The sequence below is a fragment of the Passer domesticus genome, chromosome 8, assembly GCF_036417665.1.
Source record: "Passer domesticus isolate bPasDom1 chromosome 8, bPasDom1.hap1, whole genome shotgun sequence".
NCBI lineage: Eukaryota > Metazoa > Chordata > Aves > Passeriformes > Passeridae > Passer > Passer domesticus.
Window position 1 is genome coordinate 51427662 of NC_087481.1, and position 25527 is coordinate 51453188.

Sequence of the window (25527 nt, forward strand, 5' to 3'; positions counted from 1 at the left end):
ACCAACCACCACAGCCCCAAGTAAGAAAGTCAAAACTCATGTTGAAGGGTTTGAGCATTACATTTTAGACTACTTCCCTAAATTCCAAATAAGTAGAGAAAATTAATTAGCCAAATCATCATTGTCATGCTCTTTTTAAGGAGCTCCTGAGGGCAAGTCCTTGCTTTGCATGCACTGTGATAAATATAGGTCCGCTGAGAAAAATCATTGAGATGTGTGGCACCTTTAACTCATAGATAATATCTTTGTTTCCTTTTGTTTCACAGTTAAGGATGTTACCGGCTATTTTTCTTGGTAAATAAATTTCAATTAATGAAATTCCAGCTGTCTCACATATTATGGTGGTGTAGATTTGAAAACATTTAGCAGATGCCCATATAAAAAAAACTATTAACGCTTAGCAGGTTCCCTGACATTTTAAACCAATCCAGCTGGAAACAATAGCAGAAAACAAGTCCACATTGTTGAAAAATTTAGAGCTCTCTCTAATGCAGGTAAAGAGTCCCTATGCAGAAAGTGACTTACTGTTGCAGAATATAAAAATGCCTGATATTTTCAGTTTTGTAAGAGGACCATCATATTTTGTTGTATGTATTTACTCTTTATACAAACTGTACAAGATGGTATATAAGAAATGAGCCAATTAAGATTCCAGGTAAGAGATAATTGTCTCAAGTTTTTGCTCCAACTAATCACTCCTAATATCATGTGAGAGTTTCTAAAAAGTAGCACTCAGAAATTCTGATAATTTATTTGTCCCTAGGCATTTTAATCTGATACAATTATTTAAAAAACCCTTTAAGACTGCCATAAAAATCCTATTAGTAGTTCACTACTTAAAATCCTACCAGTAAAGTCAAGCTTGGGGAGGAAGTAAAGGAATGGGAAAGATGACCTTGACTTGCCTAAAGCTTGCAGTATTTAATTTGGAAATGGGCCATATTAGAGGAAAGCAGGTAAAAGCGACATGCACGTAATTCCAATGTGCACAGAGACTGTGTGGAAATATACTTTGGGAAGTCCCTGCTCATTCTGGTGAAGTAATCTTTGCAATATATGCATTTTAAAATTCCTACATTAATTTTCCTGTGTTTAAAAAAAAAAAAAAGAGAAGAGGGAAACTGAATGCTATGTGGAAAAGCGTCTTCTTTTTGTTTCTTTCTTAGGATTTACTGTGGGTAGAAACAGTAAAGCTGACTTTTCATCCTTGTTGTGCAAATTCCCCACTATGCAGTGCTAACACGAGACCCATTTTCTGTTTGAATCCGTCTAAACCTCTAAACCACAATTTAAATGATGCACAGTGCTTGTGATCGCATCCATAACGAAGGGATGAATTCTTAATATAAAATGGTTTGTGATGTTACATCTGTGTAAGGTCCTTCAGTGCTTTCCTATGCTTCACTGTGATTTAAGTTATTGCATTGTCAGTATCTCTGAATAACCATGGCAAATTCAAATTTAAAGTCTGTCAGTTGGAAGGTAAATTCTAACAATTTACTGATAGTGATTTTACTTTAAGGTAGCTAGCCTCTGTCCTACCACATACAGTTACGATAGCATTCCATGAGTCCACTCATCTATTTTAAGGATTTAACTGCAAAGGTAAATCACTGTGTAAGATGGATGTATACAGAACAGATTCTGTAGGACAGTGACTGCAGAACTGCTAAAAATATGTTGAGTACATTGCTTCCTTCAATGAGGATGAGGGCTGTTGGATCAAAGCAATGAGAGAAACTAAACGTGGCTGGAGTGTTTGGCCCAGCTGAAGTGGCTGCTCAGACAAGCCTTCCATTCCTGTGACACAGAAGTGCTGTGCTTCCCTCTGACTGTGTCATTGCCACAATCCTGTACTTGGCTGTCCTCTCTGTTGTAAATTAAAATAGATGAAAGCTGTCGAGCCAAGCCTGTGATAGAGGCTAATTTGATGTGATATAATTGATGAACTCTAAATCGTCCCACTTCTCTCTCTTGAAACATTCTGACTGGAGCTCAAAATGCCAGGGTGCTTTGATTTACACTCTGTCACTTTTATATTGAAAGTCTGAGTGTAGCAGCAGTGAGGGATTAACTTCTTCACAGTATTTCTTTCTAATCTGTAGAGTATGCACACACACAGGCTGCAATCCTTGTAAGAACAGTACTGGGAAAGTCAGATTTCCTTGTTTGCAGCTGGTTTGTGCACAAAATTATTAAGATTAATAGAATAGCAACCTGACTTCTGCTGCTATAGATATTGCCAAGGTAGTCTCTCGGAATTAGTGTTGCGCTTCTTATTTCAGAACTGAATTTTAAACTTTTTGGTATAGTTAATGCTTGAAAACCCTCTATTTCTGAAATTCTGATATAGCTGAAATATTTTAGGAGATTAGACAGGTTCTCGTCCCTTTAGCTTTCTAGGTAGCAGCTTAACTCTTAAAATAATTATCCACAGAAATGTTATACCTTTCAGACTTTCTGCTGTCACCAGTTTCTTGATTTTTGTACTTTCCTGTTCAAGACATTTGAACGTAGAGCAAACTCTCTTGGTTCCTTGGTTTCTTTCAAAGGTAAGGGATGCTCAGTGCCCTTGATTTCTTAGCTGTCTGGGAGTGGAAAGCTTTTCCATCAACTTTTAATGTTCAAGTATTCTTGAGCAACCCCCATTAGAAGTGTAGCATCTCACATCTGTTAAATCAGTTGTTTCAAACAGAAGCAACAGGAACAAAGGAGAGCTGCTTTAATTCACAGTATTACTCTGATCCAACAGCAGAACTGCATCAGTTTCAGAGCCTCTTGATCCCCTGCACAACAGGAGCTGGCTCTGCCCACATGCCATTCCCCCCAGCAGTGCGTGCCAAATTCTTGCTGACCTGGGCACTCACATATGGTGAGCAAAGCTGTGAAGTTTGAAATACTTCTTTGGCTAGCACCCAGATTTTAGATGGGCATCCTAGTTTCAAACACCTTCTCACTGAAAATGCCAAGTGGGTGGGATTTGTTATAAGGAATTTCTGTACATTTGCAGCGACCAGACTTTTTTTTCTGATCTTGGCTATAACTTAAAACTATGTCTTTGCTAATGATTTATAATTGAATGGCTGATGTGAAAAATACTGGTATTAAAACTTCTGCTGGATGCAGTGGTTGAGCTAAAAATGAGGGTCGTTTTTAATGAAAAGGGAGTTAACAACCTTGTAACACAGGGTTAAAATTTGTAATGCTTTTATAGAAGGCCTTTACTCACCCAGGACAGTAGCACCAGGTACTGTAGCTTAGCCATTCAGCTCTTGACAGTGGGGATTTATGTGAGTCAGGGCATTTCCATCCTGACACAGGCAGGAACACTGGTCAAGGTTCCTCTTTTTGGTCCCCTTTGCAAAGCAGTGACAATGATGGTTATTCAGCTAAATACTCTAAAGATTAAAGCTTGAAAGCATTTAAAGGCATCAGTCAGTCATGGTACATCACCAGTTTAACTTTCTTAATGGTGATATCATTTATGCTTTAAGGAGCTTCTAAAGGATCACTTTAGGAAAGTTATATGATTGTCAGTGGTGCTGCACCTAAAAGTTTAATTTACATTGTCACTTTATCAGTGTACCAGTAATCTCAAATAATAGGTGGTTTTAAAGAATTAGAGGTAATAATCAAGGCAAACTTCACCTTTGCTGGAGTACAGCCCGGTTTTCCCACTCAGGATTATTATTTCTCTTCTTTTATACGTTTTGTACTGTTTCAATTTCATTAAAAATTAAGAAAAATAAATATAACCCTTGAATTCAATGTCATCTGGAAAGAAAATCTGAATATTTTGATCACCTGAAGTGACTGTGGGGTCTGGCATCCAGGTACCTTTCAGACATTTCAGCTTTTTATAAATTGGCCTAGCTCCAATTCAGTCATTATAATTTGGACTGCAACTTTTCACATCACTTCACAAAAGAAACAAATCCAGTGTCTACTGGTTTTTTGTCATGCAGGTTAAAAAATGCATTGACATTGTTTGCAAATTAAGATATACATGTCCTGCACTTTACCTTCTCTTTAAATTAATACTATGTACACTGCTTTTTTCTGACTTTCTCTGTGCTAGGGAATAGTCTCTTTTTTAAAATGCTTTAGTTAGGGCCTCCTTAGAAAGGTTCTTTAGTACCTACAGTAAAAATGGGGTACAATATCAAGCAGTAAAGCAGAAAAATGTGCAGGAGAATGCTTGCTAAATATTTTCAGATATCAAAACCTGGTTAAATTTATTTCAGAATATGTAGAGAATTGGCTAAGCACATATGTGATTCCAGAGCCTCTCAGGGTTCCAAGATTTCAAGTATGACCAGAGATAATTCCCATCTAAGTAAAGAAGAGGGCAAAGGAAGGGCTGGGCAATTAGGCACCAGCCAATTTATCATGAATTCTTGGGAAAGTATTGGGATAAAAATTTTTTTACATGATGTGTAGGAATGTAGAAAAAACAACAAAACAAAGAAGTGAGGCATTTAATGTTCTTTTTTTCAAGCACAAGTTGTGTCAAGCCAAACCCAGTTTCTTGATACAACAGATTAACAGACCTTTTACAAAAAGAGGAAGTGAATGTCAAAGTGTGTTCTTGAGTTGTTGGATACAAGCTGTTCCATGTAAGGGAAAGGTGCATCAGGTGGGCTTCTGCTGGAGTCTGATTCTGGTATTGATTTAACAGAAAGGAGCACTGAAGATGGGAGCAGGAGTGGTGAGATAACATTTACATACCCACGTTTGTTTACAGTTGAGAATGTTGAAGGGAAACTTCAGATTTATAAAGAACTCCTGTAAAGCACACAAGAGTTTTGGGGGAGATTTCTCCTCACTTGTGGACAGAGAATGGTCTCCACTGCAGACAGTACAAGAAAAAATTGGCTTAAATTTCAGCATGGAGATTTAATTTAAATGTTCTGGACTTCTGGAGGGACTGTGGAACCACTGTGGCCTTTTTAAAAAACATAATCTGCCAGGAGAATCATGATCACACTGCCCTTGTGTAGGAGCAAGGCACAGGGGTGGACCAAGTGATCTCATGGGCACAACTTAAACCCCATTTCCTTTATCAGAACATGATTGCTATCTTTAAAGCAATTTGAATTATTTAGGAAAGAGCTGTGAATTACCAGCTTCTTGTTTGTTGTTTAAGATAAGGAACTAAAGCTGTTTTTTAACAGTTATGATAATGATGGGTAATATTCATGGTACCTCGTGTCAAAAGGCTGTAGCTTAACAAAGCATATCAACTATGTTGATAGGAAGGACTGAGATTTTGTTATTTTAAGGAAGTTTCACACTGTGGCTATTTCACTCATAAAAATGGTAGCTGTGTTTTCTAGTTCTTTGGAAAACATTTTGAAAGCAGTATTTATGTGGCACCATTGTAGATGACAGAGTTCCAAGGGGTAGTTTGCACCATACAATACTTGACTCTTTCATACTCTGAAATAATTTTAAGATATTTTCATATATTCACTTATAAACAACTGTCCTTAGGCAAATACAGAATATTTTCTATGGAAACATTTCAACATCTACAATTAGTTGACCTGGCTCTTTTCTCTGCACACAGAATTACTTTGCAAAACAAGCATTTTTAGAAATTTTCTGTCAACTAAAAATGGCTCTGATAGCTAACAGTAAAATATTCAACAATTTGCTGAAGGCATTTTTTTAAACCTGCTTGATTAGGGGTAAGAGGAAATTTCTGGGATTAGCAAGGCCTACTGAAAGACTTAAGTATGTCTTTAGAAACCTTTAAATGTTCATGGTTACAGATCTGTATAACTGTGCACATGGATTCAGTGTGACCCAAATGAAAGTGATAATAGGATTAGGTCTTGTTTAGCATTTCTTAAATTTTAAAGCAGGGAATTGAATTTAGAGTTTATTATTGATTCTTAGCACCCAAAAAATCTACCCATGCCAAAATGTTCTTTAGGGAAAAAATAAAAAGGATCAAACACAACCTTGTTGATGCCCCATAAATTACTGGCAAATGAGCATCACCCAGGGTGCCCCTTTCAGTCTTCTAGAGATGGGAATTTTATTCCAGTATCACAAAGTTCCAGAACCTGAAGTCACAGCAGATTCACATTTTGCTCTTTGCTTGCTAATGTGCAATACATTAAATATCTGTTCCTTGGATCTAGCAAAAAAATGACCTTTTCAGGGCTCATCTTTTTTTCTCATTTTTGATTTGTTCAGGGGAAATTGCAGACGACTGGTATTTGGTTTCCAAAAGGGATACATAAAAACTTGACCTTTTGGAACTGTTATTTTTTGGGGATGTGTACACTGTATTTTAAGTATGTCTTAGCTGTTGTTTGCTGGACTATGTCTAGTTTAAATAGCCCTTCATTTTATTCAGTATAAAGCTAGGACAAAAAGTATAACTTCTCTCATTTTTTTCCCATGACAGATCTTTGCACACGCCTGAGAGCACCTTTTCTTCAGGCAATTTTACAAGAAAGTGATATGGAATTGGCCCTGGAATCTCAGGAAGTTTCCACAGACTCTATTTTGCAGTGCAAATAGCACGTTATACTATGCCCATCATTGTAATATCTCATTGCCTACCTGAATGCACTCTTGTGTCAGGGAACTTTCCACTCAGCACGGTGGGAAATGAGGCAGAGGGAAGTGATTGTTTAGGAAGTTCATGATGGAGGGAATGACCGAATTCAGATTGTCAGATTCTGTCAGAACCATGGCTATTCCTGCTGCTTGGTTTCCTGTGCCAGCTTTTATCCATCTCTTAAAATCACTGTACCTCATGCAGTCATGGAATAGTGAGCTTATTTCACTTAAAACCCAACAAAGTTTAATGACTGCGATCTGCCTTTCCAGTGAAAGCAGCTGATTTGGAATTTAACCAAGTCAAATAGTTTATTCAACATGTAAATGAGAAATTGCTCTCCTTTCCAGCCATATAAATAGCCAATTTAATCTGAAGAGATTTTCAACACCAAGAGTTACAATGAGAAAATTTACAGAGAAGGCAAGCTTTGTCTTGTGCAAATTAAAGTGAATATCAGGACTTCATTAAAATATCACTATGTATAATTCAGTCTGAAAATGAGATTTGGTAAGAGAATTAAATTGTGTTTCTACCTAAAATATTGGTGATCCACGCAGATGTGTGTAAGTCCATGTAAGTTACTTCTGCTGATAGGATGTGGCAGTAAGAACCTTCAAGAATATTCAATGAATGGGTGAATTGTGTTGTTTAGAGAGGCTCTGGTTTTGCAGGGCTGTCTATTTACATACAGTCTTAATTTTTTTTAAGCCTTGGAGCTTGTCAAATGCAGTGTGATCAGAAATTCGTCAGTGCAACTCTCTGTGAGGGTTTGACATTTTTTCCTCCTTGCAAATATTTTTCCTATAAAGCTCAGATTTAATGCATGGCATTGTTAATGCTTCTGTTGGATGTTACTCACATCAGCAGTTGACAGTACAGAAGCAGCAAAGGAGGTGACCAAGTTGTAACTGCAGACAAGTCAGAGCTGCAGGATGAATAAGCAGAACAGGAATTTCAAATTAGACATTTGAAAAATCCTTGTTGCTGGGAGGGTTGTGCAGCACTGAGCTAGACAGCAGTTTTCAGAGAGTTGCAGATTTACCATTTTCCTGGTTTTCAATACTCACCTTGACAAAGTCATACATGTCCAGGTACCACTTTGATAGTGATGTCATCTAGGAAGAAAACCAAACCCGTCTAAGATGTGAAGGAAGAAAAACTAGAGAACCTAGGCATTTGTTGCTGTTAAAATGATAGACCCTTTTCCAGCTGCCAAACCTTTATTTCTGGAACAGTGTACTGAGACTTCCTGGCTCTGTTTGGCAGTCAGAAATCTCCTGAACATTTTTCTGGTGTTAGCCACCTCCTACTGCTACCCCAGTGTGCAGCTGCCCCGTGACCCTGGGCATGCACAGTGGTCAGTGCACCCTTCATGGCTCACTCTGGGTACCTTTGGTTGCCCATGGGCTACGAGAGCTCGTTAGAGGTGCCCAACAGCAACAGAAAGATCTTTGAGAGGATTGCTCTGTTCGTCCTGTTATGGCACTAAAATGGCCTCATTCTTTTCAGCTCTCCTAATCTCAGTCTCTATAGAATGTCTGCTACTGTATAACAAAGAGGAAGCACACCTCTCCTAGTTCCTAACAACTCATGCACTTTATTAGATTTTTTCCAATTAAGGCTTTTCCAGGGCAGTTATGCTGGAAGGTGAACAAACTAGAAAAGCAGTGCTAGTCAGAAGAGCAGTATCCAATTCCACATGAGAGAGCAAGTCTTAAAAGGAAAAAAGAAACAAAAAAGAAGCAAAATGGTAACCTTTCCTAAAATATAAGGCTTGAAAGATGTCAGCCTGAGTTTGCTGAAATATTGTATTCTGTTAATGTTAACTCACTGTAATATGTATTTGGCATTGAGTGTTTTATTGTACATGAATACAATGTAGGCATTAAAATATTTTGAAAGTGATGTTATCAACCAAGAGAAAAATATATCAAAACATTTCTACTTAAATAAGAACTGTGCAAGGAATACATTTCCTTTTTATAGCACATACGAGATGCCGTGGAACATTTCAGTTTACTCCAAACTGCATTGATCAGAGGAGTGGTATCCCCCCACGAAAATTTTTTTTGATCAATGGTAAAATTGAATTGTATTCTCAGGCAACTGCTTTCTTGAGATAAAATTCTAGATGGGAAAGCAGGTCCCATTTCAAAATCCTTATTTCACTAGGACACCAAAACTCAAAATTATCATAATCTGCAGGCTAAGGTGTCTACATGTTCATGCAGAATCAGGTTAAATGCATATCCCCATGATAGGGAAATAATTATGCCAAAATGGTTGGATTTAGAAGAAATGTTTTTAAATTATATGGGTGTTGAGTGAGAAATTGACCTAATTTGTAGTGTCCCAACATCTTACTGTTCTTCACTGAAGACAGCTATAATTCTATACTTTATAAGAAAAACTCTTCAATAGGATATAAATTAATACCTTGGAATTGCTGCAAAAGAATGGAGATGCCTAAGAAAATTAATCTTGTCAATAATCTTGTACTTAATGAGATTTAAAATTATGGTAGAGAAGTTGGTTGTCTGTCAGTGGAATAAATGCTCATTGAATTTCTCAGCCCTATGCTGAGAAAATATTTTTAATTTCCCATACTTTAAAGTGAATATTTAGAGATGTGCCTGTATTCCAAATGCTATAGATTAAATTTGTCTGATGTCTCCAAGTGAATATCCCTAATTACTGGAGAAGTATGGGTTTGGGGTTTTTTCCTGTGATTCTTTAAATTCAGTATATTTTTTGGAATAAAAAGTAACAGCATTATAGTTTCATTTTCCATATCGCCTGTTTATTCTGCCTCAGTTGTGATGAAATCTGTGGAGGGATTTTGTTTGTTTTTTTATCTCTTTGCTGAGAGGGTAAGGAAGAGGTTTTTTTCACTCTTCTCATGAAATGCCTGTTCAGAGTTTCCATGTTCCTTGCCTTATGGGTGAGGTAGGAATTCCCCATAACTGGAAGCTCTAGAACTTTGTCCCAATATTGGTACAGGGACAGTTGCCAGTGGTGGGAGGCAGTGACCTTTTCCAGCCAGAAAACTGATTTTAAACATCATGATATCTTCCTGTATTTCTCCTCATTGCATCTTTTTTTCTGTTCCTGCACCTTGCAGAGAGCTTTAAAATGATGAAGGGAGAGCAGCAGTGTTTTGAATAAAACACTTTGATGTGCAAGTGCTCAGCTGCCACAATCAGCAGCGCTTTATGGGCAACCAAACATTTTAAAGTTTTCATTCTTGCTTACAGAGCTAATTAAGCATCTTTGTAGCATTCTTTTCAAATGGCAGACTATCAAAATTACAGTGACTATCTTGTGAATGAAAAGGTTCTGCTGAATGCCTGACCAGAAGAAGAGGGGGAGAAACCTACTGACCTTAAAAACCAAAGAACATATCAAGTATACTTTTTCTTTATAGTCTGCATTAGGTAAATCTTTTAAATAGTAGTATGTGCATTTGGAGCTTAGGTTTTAAGTATTTTCCCCAAGCAATTCTATTTGTTTAAAACAGTGTTTGGTTTCCCATTAAAAAGTAAGCACTTGCCAATAGCTCTGCAGACTTAGAATACTGTAATGAGTTCCATGTGGTAGGACTGTTCCAATTACACTGTTTTCTTCAATTTTTGCTATTTTAAGAGGAAAAGGAGGTACCTATAGTAATTTTAGGATGTAGTAACTCAGTATTTTAAACTTTAAGATTTTGTGGTCTTTCATAAGTTGTTGGTAGGACTGGAGGGTCATAGTAGTTCTTTCCAGCTGTAAAATCTTATTAGTAAATTGTATTGATGCAAATCAATGCTGATGTAAATCCTAGACAGAGACCAGCAGTTTCATGCTGAAGTAAAGGGTTAAAAACATAATTCTTAACCATCTAGATATTCATACTTGGTTTTTATTTATTCTCAGTATAAAACATGCAGTTTTGCCCACAGACATATTGATTGCCCTCTTGGTGTGATATACTGGGAGCCCATTTGTGCAGGTGCTTGCTGACAAACACACTGCTTGGCTATAAAATGCAGGCCTTGGAATGTACTGGCTCTGCACTGAGAGGTTCTGGTCTGATTTTAGTGTTACAAGTGCGTCTTTAAATTTCTATAAACAATCTTAAAATGCAAGTTGAGGCAAAATGCATAAGAAGCACTACAAAATGAGTTTGTTGCTTTGTAGCAGATCTTAAATCAACAGTGTTTATTAGTAAGCTGCCAGCAAATATTTGCTTGCATACCTTTTATTATTTCAAAGGCTTTTATTAGCCGTATGTCAAGGTGCTAGTGTCATTTACATTCAGACACCACTTTCTAATGTTTTAAGCTTTCCAGAGATAACAGGGAGAAAAACGTTAAGAAAATGAAACAGATCTTTTCTAATAAATCATTTTTGCAAGCGTTTTGTCTCTTCAAGATCCTGTGACATCCTGTTCAGCTGAAGGAACACACCACTTGAATTGCACGACTCATTCACCTTAAATATTTAATAATGCTTTCATTAGTTGCACTGAACCAGTGGAGTAAGATCTGTAATATCTACTATTGGTCATCATTTTTATTCATTGTGGTTTAATAAGCATTATAATTACAGACTGAGGAAGAAATATGAGTTAACTTTGTGGTTTTGCTTGGGACTTCTGTGCACACTGGTATGATTGGAAGGGATTATACAAGCTCTGTGAGCATAGCTGAGTGTATTCTGATATACTGGTGCAGAGTTCCCAATCCTGGCACATAATTCTTCATATGAAAGTAACTGCAGAAAAGATCCTGCATAAAATTGAGTCCTGACACTATTAACTCCATCTGGCTTAGTTGTGAAATATGAAAATTTGAAAGCCAAGTGGACTTGTTTTTGGCAGGTGTTCTAATGCATGCATTATCAGCGGAATTAGACTTCAACTATTTTTACCAACCAGTTCCTGTATTTGCTTGTAACTTACACAAATAGCAGTTATTTAGAGAGAACAGTCAGTTAGGGAGGCTTTCATTTGGAGAGTTTGTCAGAGTTCAAGCTAAAAGGCCATTTGTAGGCATCATAACCTTCTGTGCTTGTTTCTCGAGTAAATATAGATGGTGATGATTATGATTTAGTATAACTTTCTCACTTTGATATCACAAAAGTGGCTGTGTGCATGCTGTTTGCATTCTTATGTTTTAATGGGAGGTATTGTAGGGCAGACTGATATCTGGTGCATTTTTTAATGTTTTGTTAAAACATCATTTTTTCCTCATCAGCAACTTATGCGGGAGCGACAGCAGATGGCCAGCCGCCCCTTTGCTTCTGTCGATGTAGCACTGGAAGTAGGAGCTGAGCAAACAGACTTTCTACGAGGGCCATTAGAGGTAGGAACAGTGGTGCTGACAAGGGACCATTGTGATTTGCATATTTATATTGCCAGTCTCATCTGCATCTGCTTCTGAAACCAAGCAGCATCTGATTACCTGGAGCTGACAAGCCTCAGCTATGTGTGTTGTGTCATTTCCAAGGCGCAGAGTTTTAATCTCATGACATAAGCTGTACCTAAAACCACTGGAGAATCCATTAGCCTGGGCTGGGGTGACAGGCAGCTCACCTGGCAGTCCTGTTGTGATGGATGTGAGCTGAAGGAATGCAGGACTCTGGCAGGAGTCAGCAGCAAATGTCATGCTAAGTCCTTCAAGTACACAGTGCCATCTAGTTAACATCTATCTTAATTAACAGAGATTACAACAAACAACCTAACTAAAGCACCTTGGAGTAAAAATTCAGTGTTGTTTTATACACAGAGGTTTAAAGCATACAAACTGTACTGCATGGTTTTGTTTGTAGGAGATGGCTACATTTCTGCATTCTTCTATTGCAATTGCAGTACACTGGAAAAGAAATAGTAATATGTAAAGCAATATAATATTGGAATGGTGTAATAATGCATGAAATGGATTCTGAAATTTCACCTGAAAATGGAGGGAAAATTACAATATGTGGATAATAATGAATATCTAATCTAGGTTTAGATTTTGGGAGATGATCTTCTACTTCTCTACTCTAACTTTATTTACAATATTGTGTTTACAGTTATTACTACAGCCTATTTATGGTGGGGCCTGGGAACAAGGTGTGCTAGCTCTGAAATCTTTCAAGATTGTACTCTTCTTTGCTGCCAATTCTTCTTAAATTCAAAGCTTCTCTTACTTTCCTCAATAACCAATCTCAGTGGAAGGTTAAATACAATCTGTCAAAGCTCCAAGGTTCATGGGGACTGAGTGCTGTGAAAAACAAAAACATAGAAGAAAGAAAAAGATTCAGCTCTTGAGTATTTATCAAAGTGAGATGCTCTGTCCTGCAATTGAACAGGAAGTCATCCCAATTGTTCTTACAGTCACAATTTAAATATTTGGAATAGGTGGTGAATAAAAATTATGTATCTCTTTGAAGAAGCTCTGTTATTTTCTGACCTAATACTAAACCCCTGGCATTCTTCACCAAAACCACCTTACTACTGTCTCCTCTTATCTTGGAACAGAAGATCTCTCCAGCTCCCCAAGCTGAGGATACATTATAATGCCATTAAAAGTTAATTTTTTTGCAATGTATTTTCATTGTCTTTGCACTGTATCTGAGAAGATTTTTTTCTGTTTTCTTTTCAAATAGAGGCAGTGAAGGGACAATGAGGCATCCATGCTCTAATTTTGTACATACTGATTATTTAATTAAACTTTAGAAGTAAACTTCTAAAGTTTAATCACAACTTAATTGCTACATTTTTTCTCGTGTTTTTTATTTAGCACTAAAAGAGGTAGATCCTAAAATATCTTAATTATATTTTATAGTTTTTATTACCTTCTTTTTTTCCTAGCCAAGCATTTTCTAGCAATTGTTTAGAATTCAGCATCCATAGTGGTTTTTTTCTTAATTAATACATACTTATACACAGAATGAAGTCCATTCAAAATTTCCTTGGAATTATACTGATCTATATCTAAAAAAGTATTGTGCTGAGGATTAAATGAATGTGATTCAAGCATTGTTTGTCCTTTGGTATATATTCTGTAAAAATAAAGGGGCTGTATCCAGCTTCTTTGTGCAAGTATAGTAAAAGTTTAAGTTGCCATTATGTTTTTCATATTCTGCTCTTTTGGACTGAGGGCAATCCAGCTCACACATTTCCAGGATGCAATGCTTAAGAAAAGAATAATATGAAATAGCTGTAAACCTCATTTTGCTGTATTAATTTAGAATCATTAACCTACATTAATAATTTTGTCATATCTGAAGCCAATTGGGAGGCTGAAAGCCAGAGATCTTTTGTGAAAAAATGAGAATATATAGTAACTTCGAAATGTTCTGCTGGCATTGCAGAGATCTTGCACTGATATACCAGGGGCTCCAGTTTTGATGATGGTGCACTGCATTCCCTCTCCTCACTTTTATTGGCATCGTGTGTTACTCGCTGATACTTTGGACATTGTTGTTACACTTCTATTGACATTGGAATAACTCTGACACCTCCAGTGACACCACATTGATCCGTGGGCCCTTTGGGCACTGGCTGATGTCACTGAACTCTTCCAGACATTGCTGCAAGTCTCCCACTCAGCTGCACAGTAAAGCTGCTGTTCATTAAGGTCACCTGCCTCACGTGGTGGTGGTTTTGTACAATCAATGCTGATGCTCTGGTACATGGCAGTGTTCATGTGGCTGCACATGGTAATGCCAGGATACTGTTTGGTTAACAGATATATTTTACATTTATTTGTAAATATCCATAGCAGCCGTATCACTGGAGAGGCTTACTTTGCAATAGTAAGGCACTTTTTGCCCAGTGTTCAGAAAAGATAAAAACTCCAAGAGTAAAAATACTGTACATAAAATGGTTGCCTAGTTTAGATACTTACAATACAACTGTTACTGTTTGGGTCTATTTTCAGTTAGCAGCAATTTGCAACAGATTAAAATAAAATCCTGGAAACACTACAGAGGAGAGTTGAACCTTGTTTTTGAAATATCCATCAATCAGTCTATCTTTCTTAATGTTTTGACAACAAAATGACAGTATCTCTGTATTAACTCCTTCAAAAAACTTTAATTTGCATTATATTTCTCCTCTTCCCTGTCTGAGTGGGTTTTTAGGCATTGGCAATAGCCTTTGTTCTTACCCATTTAAACAACATTATTTATCAGTTTTTACCTCCTCAGGCCACCTTTTACATGAACAAGCCTCATCTTGTTTTCTCCTCTGTTATGTTGGCTTTACTATAACTCTTTAATGTTTTATTGTCAGTTTAAACTTACCACAAAAGAAAGCAGACTTCATTTTTCCCTTGCCGTCCTTCTTTCCTGTATGACACCAACCACTGCCTTCCTAATGCTACTGATAGGATGTTAACTGGGATGTTATCCCAATTCTAAATGTACCAAGCAACACCCTCCTGTTGTGCCATGGTATTAATGATATTTAACCCATGCTAGTCCTGATCTGCATCTTCATCTGATTGTCACTGCACTGCTTGGAGGTGATGAGCTCCGGGTGAGCCCTTGCAGGGAAGGTGAGGCTGCAGGCAGGAACATCCCTCACTCCCTCCTGGGCAGAGCAAGAGCAATCTAAAGTTACTGTGGTGGAGGAGGGGAAGGGAAGTCTGGAAGTCAGTGCCCCTCTGGATCCCAAGAGGGGAAGAGTCCAGTGCAGCTCTGCTGAAGTCACTGGTGAGCCAAGGGAGGGGAAAAGGAGAGAGAGAATTCCCAAGGGCCCCTTGCCAGCAGTAGCACATAGCAGAGACTGTTAAGAGCAGAGCCAGAAAACAGCAAAAGCACCCTGTTCAGAGAGTTTGAGAATATTAGCTGTTTTGTGATAGCACCATAATTTTTTTCAGTACCACAATCATAAAAAAAAATCAAAGTAGCATCATAGATCAATAGATGCTCATTGCTGAGCTTCTTGGCACTCAGTGCCCTCAGTGTTACAATGTTTTTTATTCCTTTCATTTCTTTTTTCCAGACATCTGAGCTATTTCCAGACTTGGTTGGTTTTTTCTTCCCAGTATGTACCAAAAGCTAAATCATTTAGGCTATCTTCATATCCTAAACCTCCATTAGGCAAATTTTTTTTTCCCTAAAACGTAAATCACTTTTCAAAAGTTTCTTCTACTGTGCTGCTGGCAGTCATTTCAGTTAATCTATGTATTAATTGAGAAGTAAAACTTTTTTTTTTTCTTCTTTGCCTAATTTCTGGGTATTTTTCTTTCGGAAATGGGGATGGATTATTTCTTTAGGTAAGATAAGGTAGACACTGCTGTAAACAAACACTTCATGTCTGATCATGCTAAGACTCTGAGCAGCAGCATCTCACTGTGCTGCATCTGCTGCAGTAAAGACAGGCATGCTATTGCCTGCAGAAGGACCAAGTGTAGATTTACTGCTGTGATGATCATCCATTTGATATATTTGTGGTATTATTTAAATTTTTTTTTTTTCAAATCAATGTTATTCATAATTATTTCTGCAGAAAAGCACACAGTAGATTTTTCAGTCATTTTGCCATTAATTACTGCATTTTCCCTAGAGTTGTCATAGATATTAGACCATCCTCTGCTTTTGACAGGGTAGGACAATGTCAAAAATTTTGAATTTCTGATAAAATCTGTGTTTGTTTCTCTAGCAAATAATGTTTTCTAGTAAGTGATATGAATGATACATTCGATAAGTTTTGAATTTCAGGCACCTTTGATAAGTATGGAGAAAATATTGGCCATTATTTGTCATTTATTTGAGTAAATAATTGGAAGGTGTGACACAAGCAGCTGTCATTTTATACAAAGAATGGCTGCTGAAAAATAGAATGACTTATCAAAACACATCAAAATTCTGTAGTAGAGACTTGTGGACTTTTAAGAAATTGTAGTATGTATTAATAAGTTGTGCTGCTGGCTTTTCTTGCCAATAAGGAGACTTTTTAGCTTGGTTTAGAAATAAATCTAATTAAGGTACATTCAGTTTCTTATATGATTTGACTAATCAGAGTAATTTTTGAAAATGCAGCCTACCTTATTTTGAACAAAATTCACCTAGTTGCATGCTTCATCAGCATTGCACATGCATTGTGTTGATGACATAATGTCTAAAGCCAAGGAACAGGCTCTTCCCAACTCCTTGGTACAGAGCATCTGCTTTCCTCTTGATATGCTCAGTTCCTAATATTAGTCTCAGTATCAGAGGACAGTTTCACTGCCCTTGTGAAAAAGTGATAATTTATTTTAGAGAATGGTGAAATTTTCCCTCGAGTGGTCACCTTGTTTCCAGTGGCCATAAAGGCAACATGTATTTGGCAACAGGAACTATCAAAGTTATAGTTGCACTTCTTGCCTACTGAAAAGTCATGTCACAGTCTTGAGCTGCTCTCTGAGGCTCAAGAGGAGAGAAAATCTAGATGAGAACAATGTGAGCAATCAGAGACATAAAAGTTATAACTACAGTGAAAAGTCAAGGAAATTGGAGTAGGCTATTTAAAGGAGTCTAAGTAATAACTTGGAGATATGCAAAAGACAAACAGCAATCAGGAGGGCAAAATCTTCCTTGGTTGCTGCAGGTGGCAGAGGTGTAATGGACTTAAATTGTTGTAGGGAAGGTTTAAGAAGATATCAGGCAAAGCTTCTCATAATAAAGCTGAATCATTGAAAGCAATTGCCTGGGGAGGTGATGGAATTGCTTTTATTGGAAGCTTTTTAGAGCAGGATGGACAAATATTTCTCAGGTACCATGTATCATAGGTGCATTAGATACCTCCTTTCAGCTCTGTCTTTATTATTATTCTGATTGCTCCCTAGCTCTTCCTTCTTCAGACTCTCTCAAAATGTTCCATTTCTGTTGTTTGAACACCTTAATTACCTTCACTGCAATGTTAGTTTTCTCTTACTGAATATTTATGACCCTTCTTTTCACTTTTGCTGTTTTTTTCATTGACTTACATCCTCCATTTTATCTCAAGATCAGAAACTGTTAAGTCATCTCTGACCCCAGCTATAGGGGCTGCCTGACCTGACCCTGGCTGTAGGTCTGCCAAACATGATCTCCATCCTGTTTGGAATAGCTTCAATATTCTCCTTGAAGTCTGTATTGATGATGTAATTCTTTTTTTTTTCCTTAACAAGTGCATTGCCATTTTTATAGCCTTTCAAAATCCATGCACCTTAGACTACTAGATCTCAGAGAAATGTAGTCAGATGTCACACCTGACACTGAAGAGGAGAATCAGTTTTGGATCACATTTTCTGCTTTTCTGTATTGCTTAAAGATCATGTTAAATTTGCTGTCCACTTTCTCAAGAACTCCATTATTTTGTGCTACACTTTGACGGCTCACTGCCTTCTCTGCCCCCTCCCTTAGTACTGTTCATCCAGAAAACTTTCTCCTGAGCTATGTTAAACCCTACTTTCCAGCATTTTTCCTTCTTTGTAAAAGATTGCTTCACATTGTGTGGTTTTTTTGTGATATTAAGTGCAAGGGATGTTATATCACCAAAATTCACATCTGGTGGTTCTGCACTAGAGAAAAGCATTTACCCCAAGCAGCATTGTTTGGTTTGCACCACCTCCTTCCTTATATGATATTTGTAATGAAATAAGATGTTTAGATTTCACTCTATTTTGCTCCTCATGCAGTGGTTACACACAACAGGGTTGCTCTGCCAGGTTAGGTATCTTTATAATTGTGTAAGATTTTTGTTGCTTCACCTAAAAGTGTGTCTAGAAATGTGTGAGTGTTCTGAGCCTAAGATTCAGAACAAATACCTCACCTAGCTGCTCATGCATACTGGTCACAGCTATAATTCTTGTGTGTATTGTGTATACTAAATCAATGTAAAAGGTATAGATGTTCAATTTGTTGCACAGAATTATATTAGCAATATTTTAAGATTTCTGAGTAGCATTTTTCTTCTCTGGCATATGGGAAAGCTAAAAATAACCTGAGAAATGCTGCCTGGAGTAAGCCAATTTTTTTTTTTTTTCATACAGACCATATTTGTGTGTGTGTGTTTATTCCTAAAATATACACTAACACCTCAAAACCTGTTGATGTTTTGCTTGAGTCCTTAACTTCAAGTTTTAAAAAATTCTATATCAGTTCAAAAGTGTACCCAGTCTCTAAATGTGCAAAAATATTTTTTTTAAATCCCTATGTTCTTTTCTTTGCTTCTTTATTTCTCTCCTCGTGGGCAAACAGGTGTTGTGAGAAAACCTTAGACATGATGTAGAGGAGGTTTGTCTAGAATGGAGGTTGATTTCCTAATATTTCACCCTAACAGGAGAGCAAAGCCTTTGCTTATTACCTCATGAACTGTAGGATCTGTAAATTCACAATTAGTTCTGAGAACCTGATTTTGTGTAGATTTTTTTTTATAGAAATATATCTTTCCACTTCACAAAGTGTATTTGGCACATGTACTGCATAATCAGATGATTACAGAAATTGTTTGGATAAAAATATGTGATTTGTGTTGAACAAAATTGCAAAGAAATTTCATGCTCAATTAGAGGAATTTTGGCTTACAGGCAAAGTGTAGGTGTTTCAGTGGTATTGGCATGCTATGAATAGAACTCTTAAATCAATGTATTATGTATAATTGCAAATCCAGAGTATCAGAGTAATTGTTCTGATTGTTTTAAAGCAGAAGTGTTTATATGTTTCTGTAAATCTTATGAATAATGACACTCTACCTTTTAATAAATTCAATTTTTGCAACATCTTATTTCATAAGTAGACAGGTACAAAATTCAGCAAATGAAAAGCAATTTTATATACTTATATTTTTAAGTACCTTTAGGATTCTCCTTGAATAAGGCTTGGTCACGGAAATCTTACCTTTGGATATGAAATCCATGAGAATGAGATATTTCCAGAATTGTTTAAACTGAACATACCAAAGCATGGAAGGAGTTATGCTATCAGAATAACTAAAAAACACATAGATGGGAATGTTTCTCTGTTTACTGGAACTTTCTGTACACCTGATTTGCACATGCCATTCTCTCACTTTGTAGCTATGTGTATTTTCTTAGTACCTCTTTTGGTTTTAGATCAGAAGCTATTTCTTATCTTTAAGTGAGCATTTCTGTCTTAAAGAAAAGAGGAGAAGAAATAGGTGCAGAAACTATAGCCTTTCATCAGCCATTTCCCATGTTTCCAGGTAGAACTGGGTACTGGAGGGTGATTTTTGATGTTTGGCAACTTGCAGTCCTTAGCTCTAATTCAGAGAGTTTACCTTCATGCTTGTTTCCAGCTGTCCACTCGAGGTTCAGTTCTACCTTCCAACAACACCATTGAAGCTGCAGCAGACACAAGACAAGAGCACTGCCTGGGCTTTTCTTCACAAAACTTGGCAACCTGTATGTCAGGCAATATTTAAGTTATGGCAATTTTCACTAAAGTTTTATCGTTCTGTACCATCTATCAAACTGGATTTGTGCCTGAAGTGAATATGATATATGTGCATAGAAGGCCCGTGCCCTGGATGACACAAACCCCACCCAAACTTCAGAGAGCCATCCCCATGTGCCATCCAACACATCCAATGTGTTTCCCATGGCAATTCAACCCAGCAGGCGCTTTACTACCTGGTTCTGTCTGCTGTGCATTGGACATCATAACTTTTCAATTTCTGGTTGTGTGGTGGCTCAATTTCAAGAAAAATGTTGAAGCTTGTTAGTTTTTAGGTAGGCTATGAGCTGCCACTGTTCTGCTGTCACTCACTATGTGCCCTGTTAAAAAGTTTGTCCCCATGTTTCTTATCAGCCCCCTTATCAGCTTTTGTCCACAGAGCCTTCTCTTCTCCAGACTGAACAACCAGAACTCTCACAGCCTTTCCTCACAGGAGGGGTGCTCCTTTTTTCTGGTAATTTTGGTGTCCCTCCTCTGGATCCACTCTTAACAGGTCCATGTCCTCCTTGTTCTGTAGAAAAGTCACCTCATCTTTTCCCCCTGCATATTGTGAGAGGCAGTTTCTAGTTTTCCACTGATTGTTCAGGAAGGTGTGAGTGCTTACAGACAGACTGGAGAACTTTGATGTGAGTAACTGAAATTTTCAAATAAACCATGAGCCAGTGGATTCCATTCACTGGCTTTAGCAAAGCAGAGATAGGATCATTGTGTAAGGTGTTAATTTCAGTAATAATCTGAAGATTTTTTTCATAACAGAAAAAACAGCAAAATACTGGAATTTGAAAAATGAGTGGGTTCAATCAGGATTTACAGCCCAATGGCAGGATTCTTTAATGATACTGAAGGAACCTTCTCCTTGGACCATTTCTTCTGAAAATCAGAAGATTATGAATGGTACACTGCAATAAAGTAAACACTGCAGTAAAGTAGAAGTTTCAAAGGCAGTTAGACTGCAGTGAAATTGGGAAGAACAGTGAGTCTGTATCAGGGTTATCTCCTTCAAAAAATCAGCAGTATTTGTGATATGTGATCACTTCCAGATATAGCAAATCTGTTAGAGCTTCCTATAACAAAGACTGTAAAATATTATTGTTCATTAGTGTGAAGCAGTAAAGTTTTTAACAGATACATAAGAAATAAAATTTTCCCTTTTTTCATCTTTGGTATATATTAATCTTACTAGATTTTTATTTAAAGTAGAATTTTGCCTTTCTCAGTGCCATTCCTTGTGCTATATCCTTGGCAAAATGACCTTTTTCTTATCTTTATTATCCAGCTTTCAGTAAGAGACTAGGAAGTTTATAGAGGTACTTGCTGTCACCTTCTTGTCTCAACTGTTTAGGCCTTTAAAAATGATGTACAAATATTGAAACAGCTGCAGTTAATAAATAGTTATTCTTTTCTACAAACAGCTTATTGGTTATTAAAGGAAAAGTCACTGGGCTGTTGGAAAATAGGCAAGCAATTTATTTTATATTGAGAAAAATTTCAAGTTGTAGGAATCAGAAGGAACAAAACATACCCTTCTGAAGGTGTTTAAATGACACTTTATGTGCAGAAAAGAGCATTATCCAATGACTCACAAATAGAATTTATGTTTTGCAGCACTGAGCACACAAATGCAGGATGTTCTTTAAGATCACCACTAAATACACCAAGAGTCACTGACGTGACTTTGGCAGTGAGATCCAGTGAGATCATTTCCCTCTGGGCATATGGATGCTGTAAAGTGTGTCTTTCTTGGTCATTTATTTTTCATGAAGGGAATTTTGAATTTACACATCTATATCTCTCTATATATATATTACCACCTTCTTATAAATTAAGTCAGACAAACAAAAAATAATCTCCAAAGCCAACTGTCATGTACTTCTGTGTACCTTCAGGCATTGATCATGAATGGTGTTTGAATTGCATTCTCTTATCACTCACTTGTTGAACTCAAGGTAGAGTTGCACCAGGTACTAATGCAGCACAATATAGATTTTCTAGTGCACCATTAAAAGGAAAGTAGTGAAATACTCTACTTACTCTGATGGTTTATTGAGGAATAGTGGATTTGTGTGTATGGTTAAATACAGAGTAATTGCAGAAATATACTTTTGTAAATTCCCATTTCCTGCTATAATTAAATGGTAGAAGAGCAGCTACAATCTGAATATTTGATTTTTTTTTTCTCCAGAATAGTTAGAGCATCTCTTTTCATTCTATTAGGATACTCATGAGCAATATTCATTGAAATGGCAGCAATGTGCAGCATATTTTGATCTAGCAGCAGTTTATAACTAGTTTGCTACTACTTTGCAAAATAAATAGCTGAAGAAGTATTCAAATAAAGTAACACAGATGACTGTCTCATTAGTGACTTTTAATTCTGTGAAGATGTAATAACTCAAGGTGAAAAGGAAGTAAGAGAATGGAAAAGAGTTCTCAGACAATGCAGGTACACATGCACTACCCAGAGCTGGAAATGGCAGAAATCCAGTGCATTTAGTGTGTGATGTCATGCTTTGGGTTTGGCTTTTTTTTTTTACACATACATTTGGGCTTGAATTTATGTGAGAGGGCAAAGTCAGAGAAACTTGTCTAGGATTTGGGATAAATGATAGGGGAGTTTGTGAAAGTCTGCCAACCAACTAATATTTCAGTAACATTATTGATCTAATCCAAAAAACTTATATATCTTGTAATACTTGGAATTGGCTTTGTTCCAAAAAGTTCTACTGTGCAAGATGAGGGGGAAGAAAATAGATAAAGGTTTGATTACAGACTTTAGGCAGGGTTTTAGATATGCCATCTTAGCCACTGAGGATCTTGAGGGATAACATCTAAAACATTGAATTTATATTTTTTAGAAAGCCAGCACAGAAAGCAAAGGGTAGAGCTGATGTTTTTGCAGCAATCTCTGTAATAGCCCTTGCTGCTGAGGTGTGCTCTATTACTCTGTTTCAGATAGTTTTTCAAAGGACTTAAAATGTCCAAGCGTATCATAGAACTGAAGCTGCTATTAAGAGGTGAAAGTAGTGCAATCAACTCATTATGTGGGGCAACAATTTTAAATCAGCTGGGAAAGTCAGAAAGCATTATTCAGAAGTGCTTAAGGAGAAAGCATTATTCGGAAGTGGTTAATGAGAGCTAGGACTGAAGGAGAAATTCAAAAGCTCTTCTGTACAATGGGTTATAATTGATCATTGCGTGGTACATCTGTGTAATTGTAGGGTCTTCCACATGCTTCCCCCTGCTCACCTGTCTGTCCATCTTGAACTAACCAGCTTTTCTCTACTAGGCAGATCTTCTCTGAGCACCATTCTGTTCTAACATCATGATCATTGAGGTTGTTGCAAGGTGAGCACTTCTGACAGACAAATGCAGCTATTTGTTAGCTGTGTATTTATGGCACTAGAGATCATCTTCTCATCAGTTGTTTTAGAGACTTCACATTAATAGGACCAGGGAACTGATCCTTGTTAGGAGAGCTCATGTTAAGCTGAAATTCAATATTTTCACTTACTGAATTTGAATTAGGCAGTAAATCTAATCTTTAGAAAATAGCATTCATCATGCACAATAGAATCATAGATAATTTAGGTTGGAAGGAACCTTCTGTAGTCATACATCAGTCAAAGAGACTGGGGAGGAGCCAAACCCTTGAGCAGAGTTAAACCCCCCTATGGCGAGATTGTTTAGGCCCCTGTTTGACGGGGTTATGAATATTGTTAAGGAAGCTGGTTCTGCAAACTCACGGGGTCCTGTTCAAATGTTTAGCTACTCTCACTGTGACAAGCCTTTACTAATATCTCACCAGAATCTCCCTTCTTGAAATTTCTTTCTACTGCCTATTTTCTCATCCTTGTGAGAAAAGGATGGAATTACCAGAGTAGCAAAAGATCCCAATTTGGGTTTCTCCTTTTAAGAATGAGCAAATCCTGCCAGACTTTTCTTCTAACACTTAGGCCACCTCTGTCTCACTGTTTTGTTTGCAAAGATAGAATGGAAGATTTTTTTGAGAGTCTTGCTGAAGTCAAAGTTAACACCATCCAGCCTTGTCTTCCTCTGAGTCTGTCATACCATTACCAAAATTTACCAGGTCTGTGGAGCAAACTTTGTCTTTCACAAATCTGTGCTGGCTATTCTTTGTCAAATGCTTGTCCTTCACATGCCTGAACAGGGCTTTTAGGGGGATTTCCTTCATAGTCTTTCTTCCCAGGCATGGTGGGGAGCAGGTTGACTGTAAAGTTCTTGCAAGAGCTGGGGAAGTTTTGATGTTAATTTAATCAAAGAACTGCTATAAAGGCACTTCCTTCAGTAGCATCATGTAAGAGTGCTCTGCGTCTGTTTTTCTGCTGATATTGGTAAGAAATATTTCCCAAGTTTTTCTCTTATGCCAGCCCCTAAATTCCTTTCCTTTTTTCCTGGACTTTATATTTTGGTAGTTGCAATGTGTACCTTTGTGTACTATACAGTATTTTTTAAAAAACGTGTTTAGATTTTGGAAGTGCATGTGCAGTTACAAAACACAGTTGGGAGTTATGAGCTATTTGTATAGTGAGATAAGTTTGGGGTGGGGTTTTTTGATGTTTTTTGTTTAGTTTTGCAAGTTTTGTGGTAAATTAGGCACAGTTCAAAATTATACCAACCCAGAAAAGTTTACTGAAACACAGAGTACAATAAACATGACATTAGCAGAAAAACTTTGTGTGTGGAGGAATAATTGAGCATAGAAAGCATCCCCAATATGGGTAGGGAAGGAAAAGTTTCTTTCTTTCTTTTTTTTTGGTGTTTTTTTTTTTTTTTTTAATGCAACATGCCTTGGCTGGAGTTCAATTTAAAGATAAGGGGGGACTATACTAAAGCTGCTTTCTATACTGTACAGATTGGTAATGCTCTTTTAGTTCTTCAAAGACACTAAAGAGAAAGTAGATTTCAGGTGCCTATTACAAAGAGTAAATAAGAATTTTCTACACCTGATTTTATTTGATTTTTCTTTTCTTATTATTATTTTCTTGGTATGATGTCAATTATAGTCTTCGTATTTGTGTTTGACAGCTTCATTTTAAGAGACCAGTGTTAAAAATCATCTCTTTTAAGGTCATCCTAGTATTTCTTTGCTACTATCTTCTCTGAAATACCCTGACGCCTCTTCTTAATTATAATAAAATTTTATTTAAATAGATGGCACCTTCTTTTTGGAATAGATGCATTCATTTGACTAATTAAGAAGTCTCCATTCCATCATAAAGGCATCATCTTCTTTCAGTAATTTTTTGATACATTTCAGTCTGTGAGAGTCTAGGCTGTTTTTTAGGTCAACAGGTGTGTAACAGATGTAATTGATGCATCTTATATTATTCAGATGTGTGTATGAATCTTAGTAATGGCTCTGGTTTTCCAAAAGAGGTGATGGAATTGTGGGCTCCCAGGTGTTGTAGAGTCAATCGTCCCAAATCCTTTCTCCTAAGCATATTAGATTACTAAAGCACATGAACAGAAGAGTCAGTGTGATAAAAATATGCTTTAACTGCTTTCACAGCAGATGTGGT

At 37.0% G+C, this 25527-nt stretch overlaps 1 protein-coding gene across 7 annotated transcripts in view; it reads left to right on the forward strand.

Moving 5' to 3' along the window:
• Nucleotides 1-25527, forward strand: part of ATRNL1 (attractin like 1) — a 431225-nt gene that overhangs the window by 302606 nt on the left and 103092 nt on the right. For 5 of the 7 annotated variants that reach the window (XR_010367589.1, XM_064431407.1, XM_064431408.1 and 2 more), the window contains exon 27: nt 11812-11919. The exons of the other annotated variants lie outside the window; for them this stretch is intronic. Coding sequence is in view for 4 of the 5 variants with exons in the window: in XM_064431407.1 (XP_064287477.1) it covers nt 11812-11919 (108 nt within the window). In the remaining variant the exon portion in view is untranslated. The remainder of the gene's footprint in view (nt 1-11811; nt 11920-25527) is intronic. 7 annotated transcript variants of the gene reach the window in all.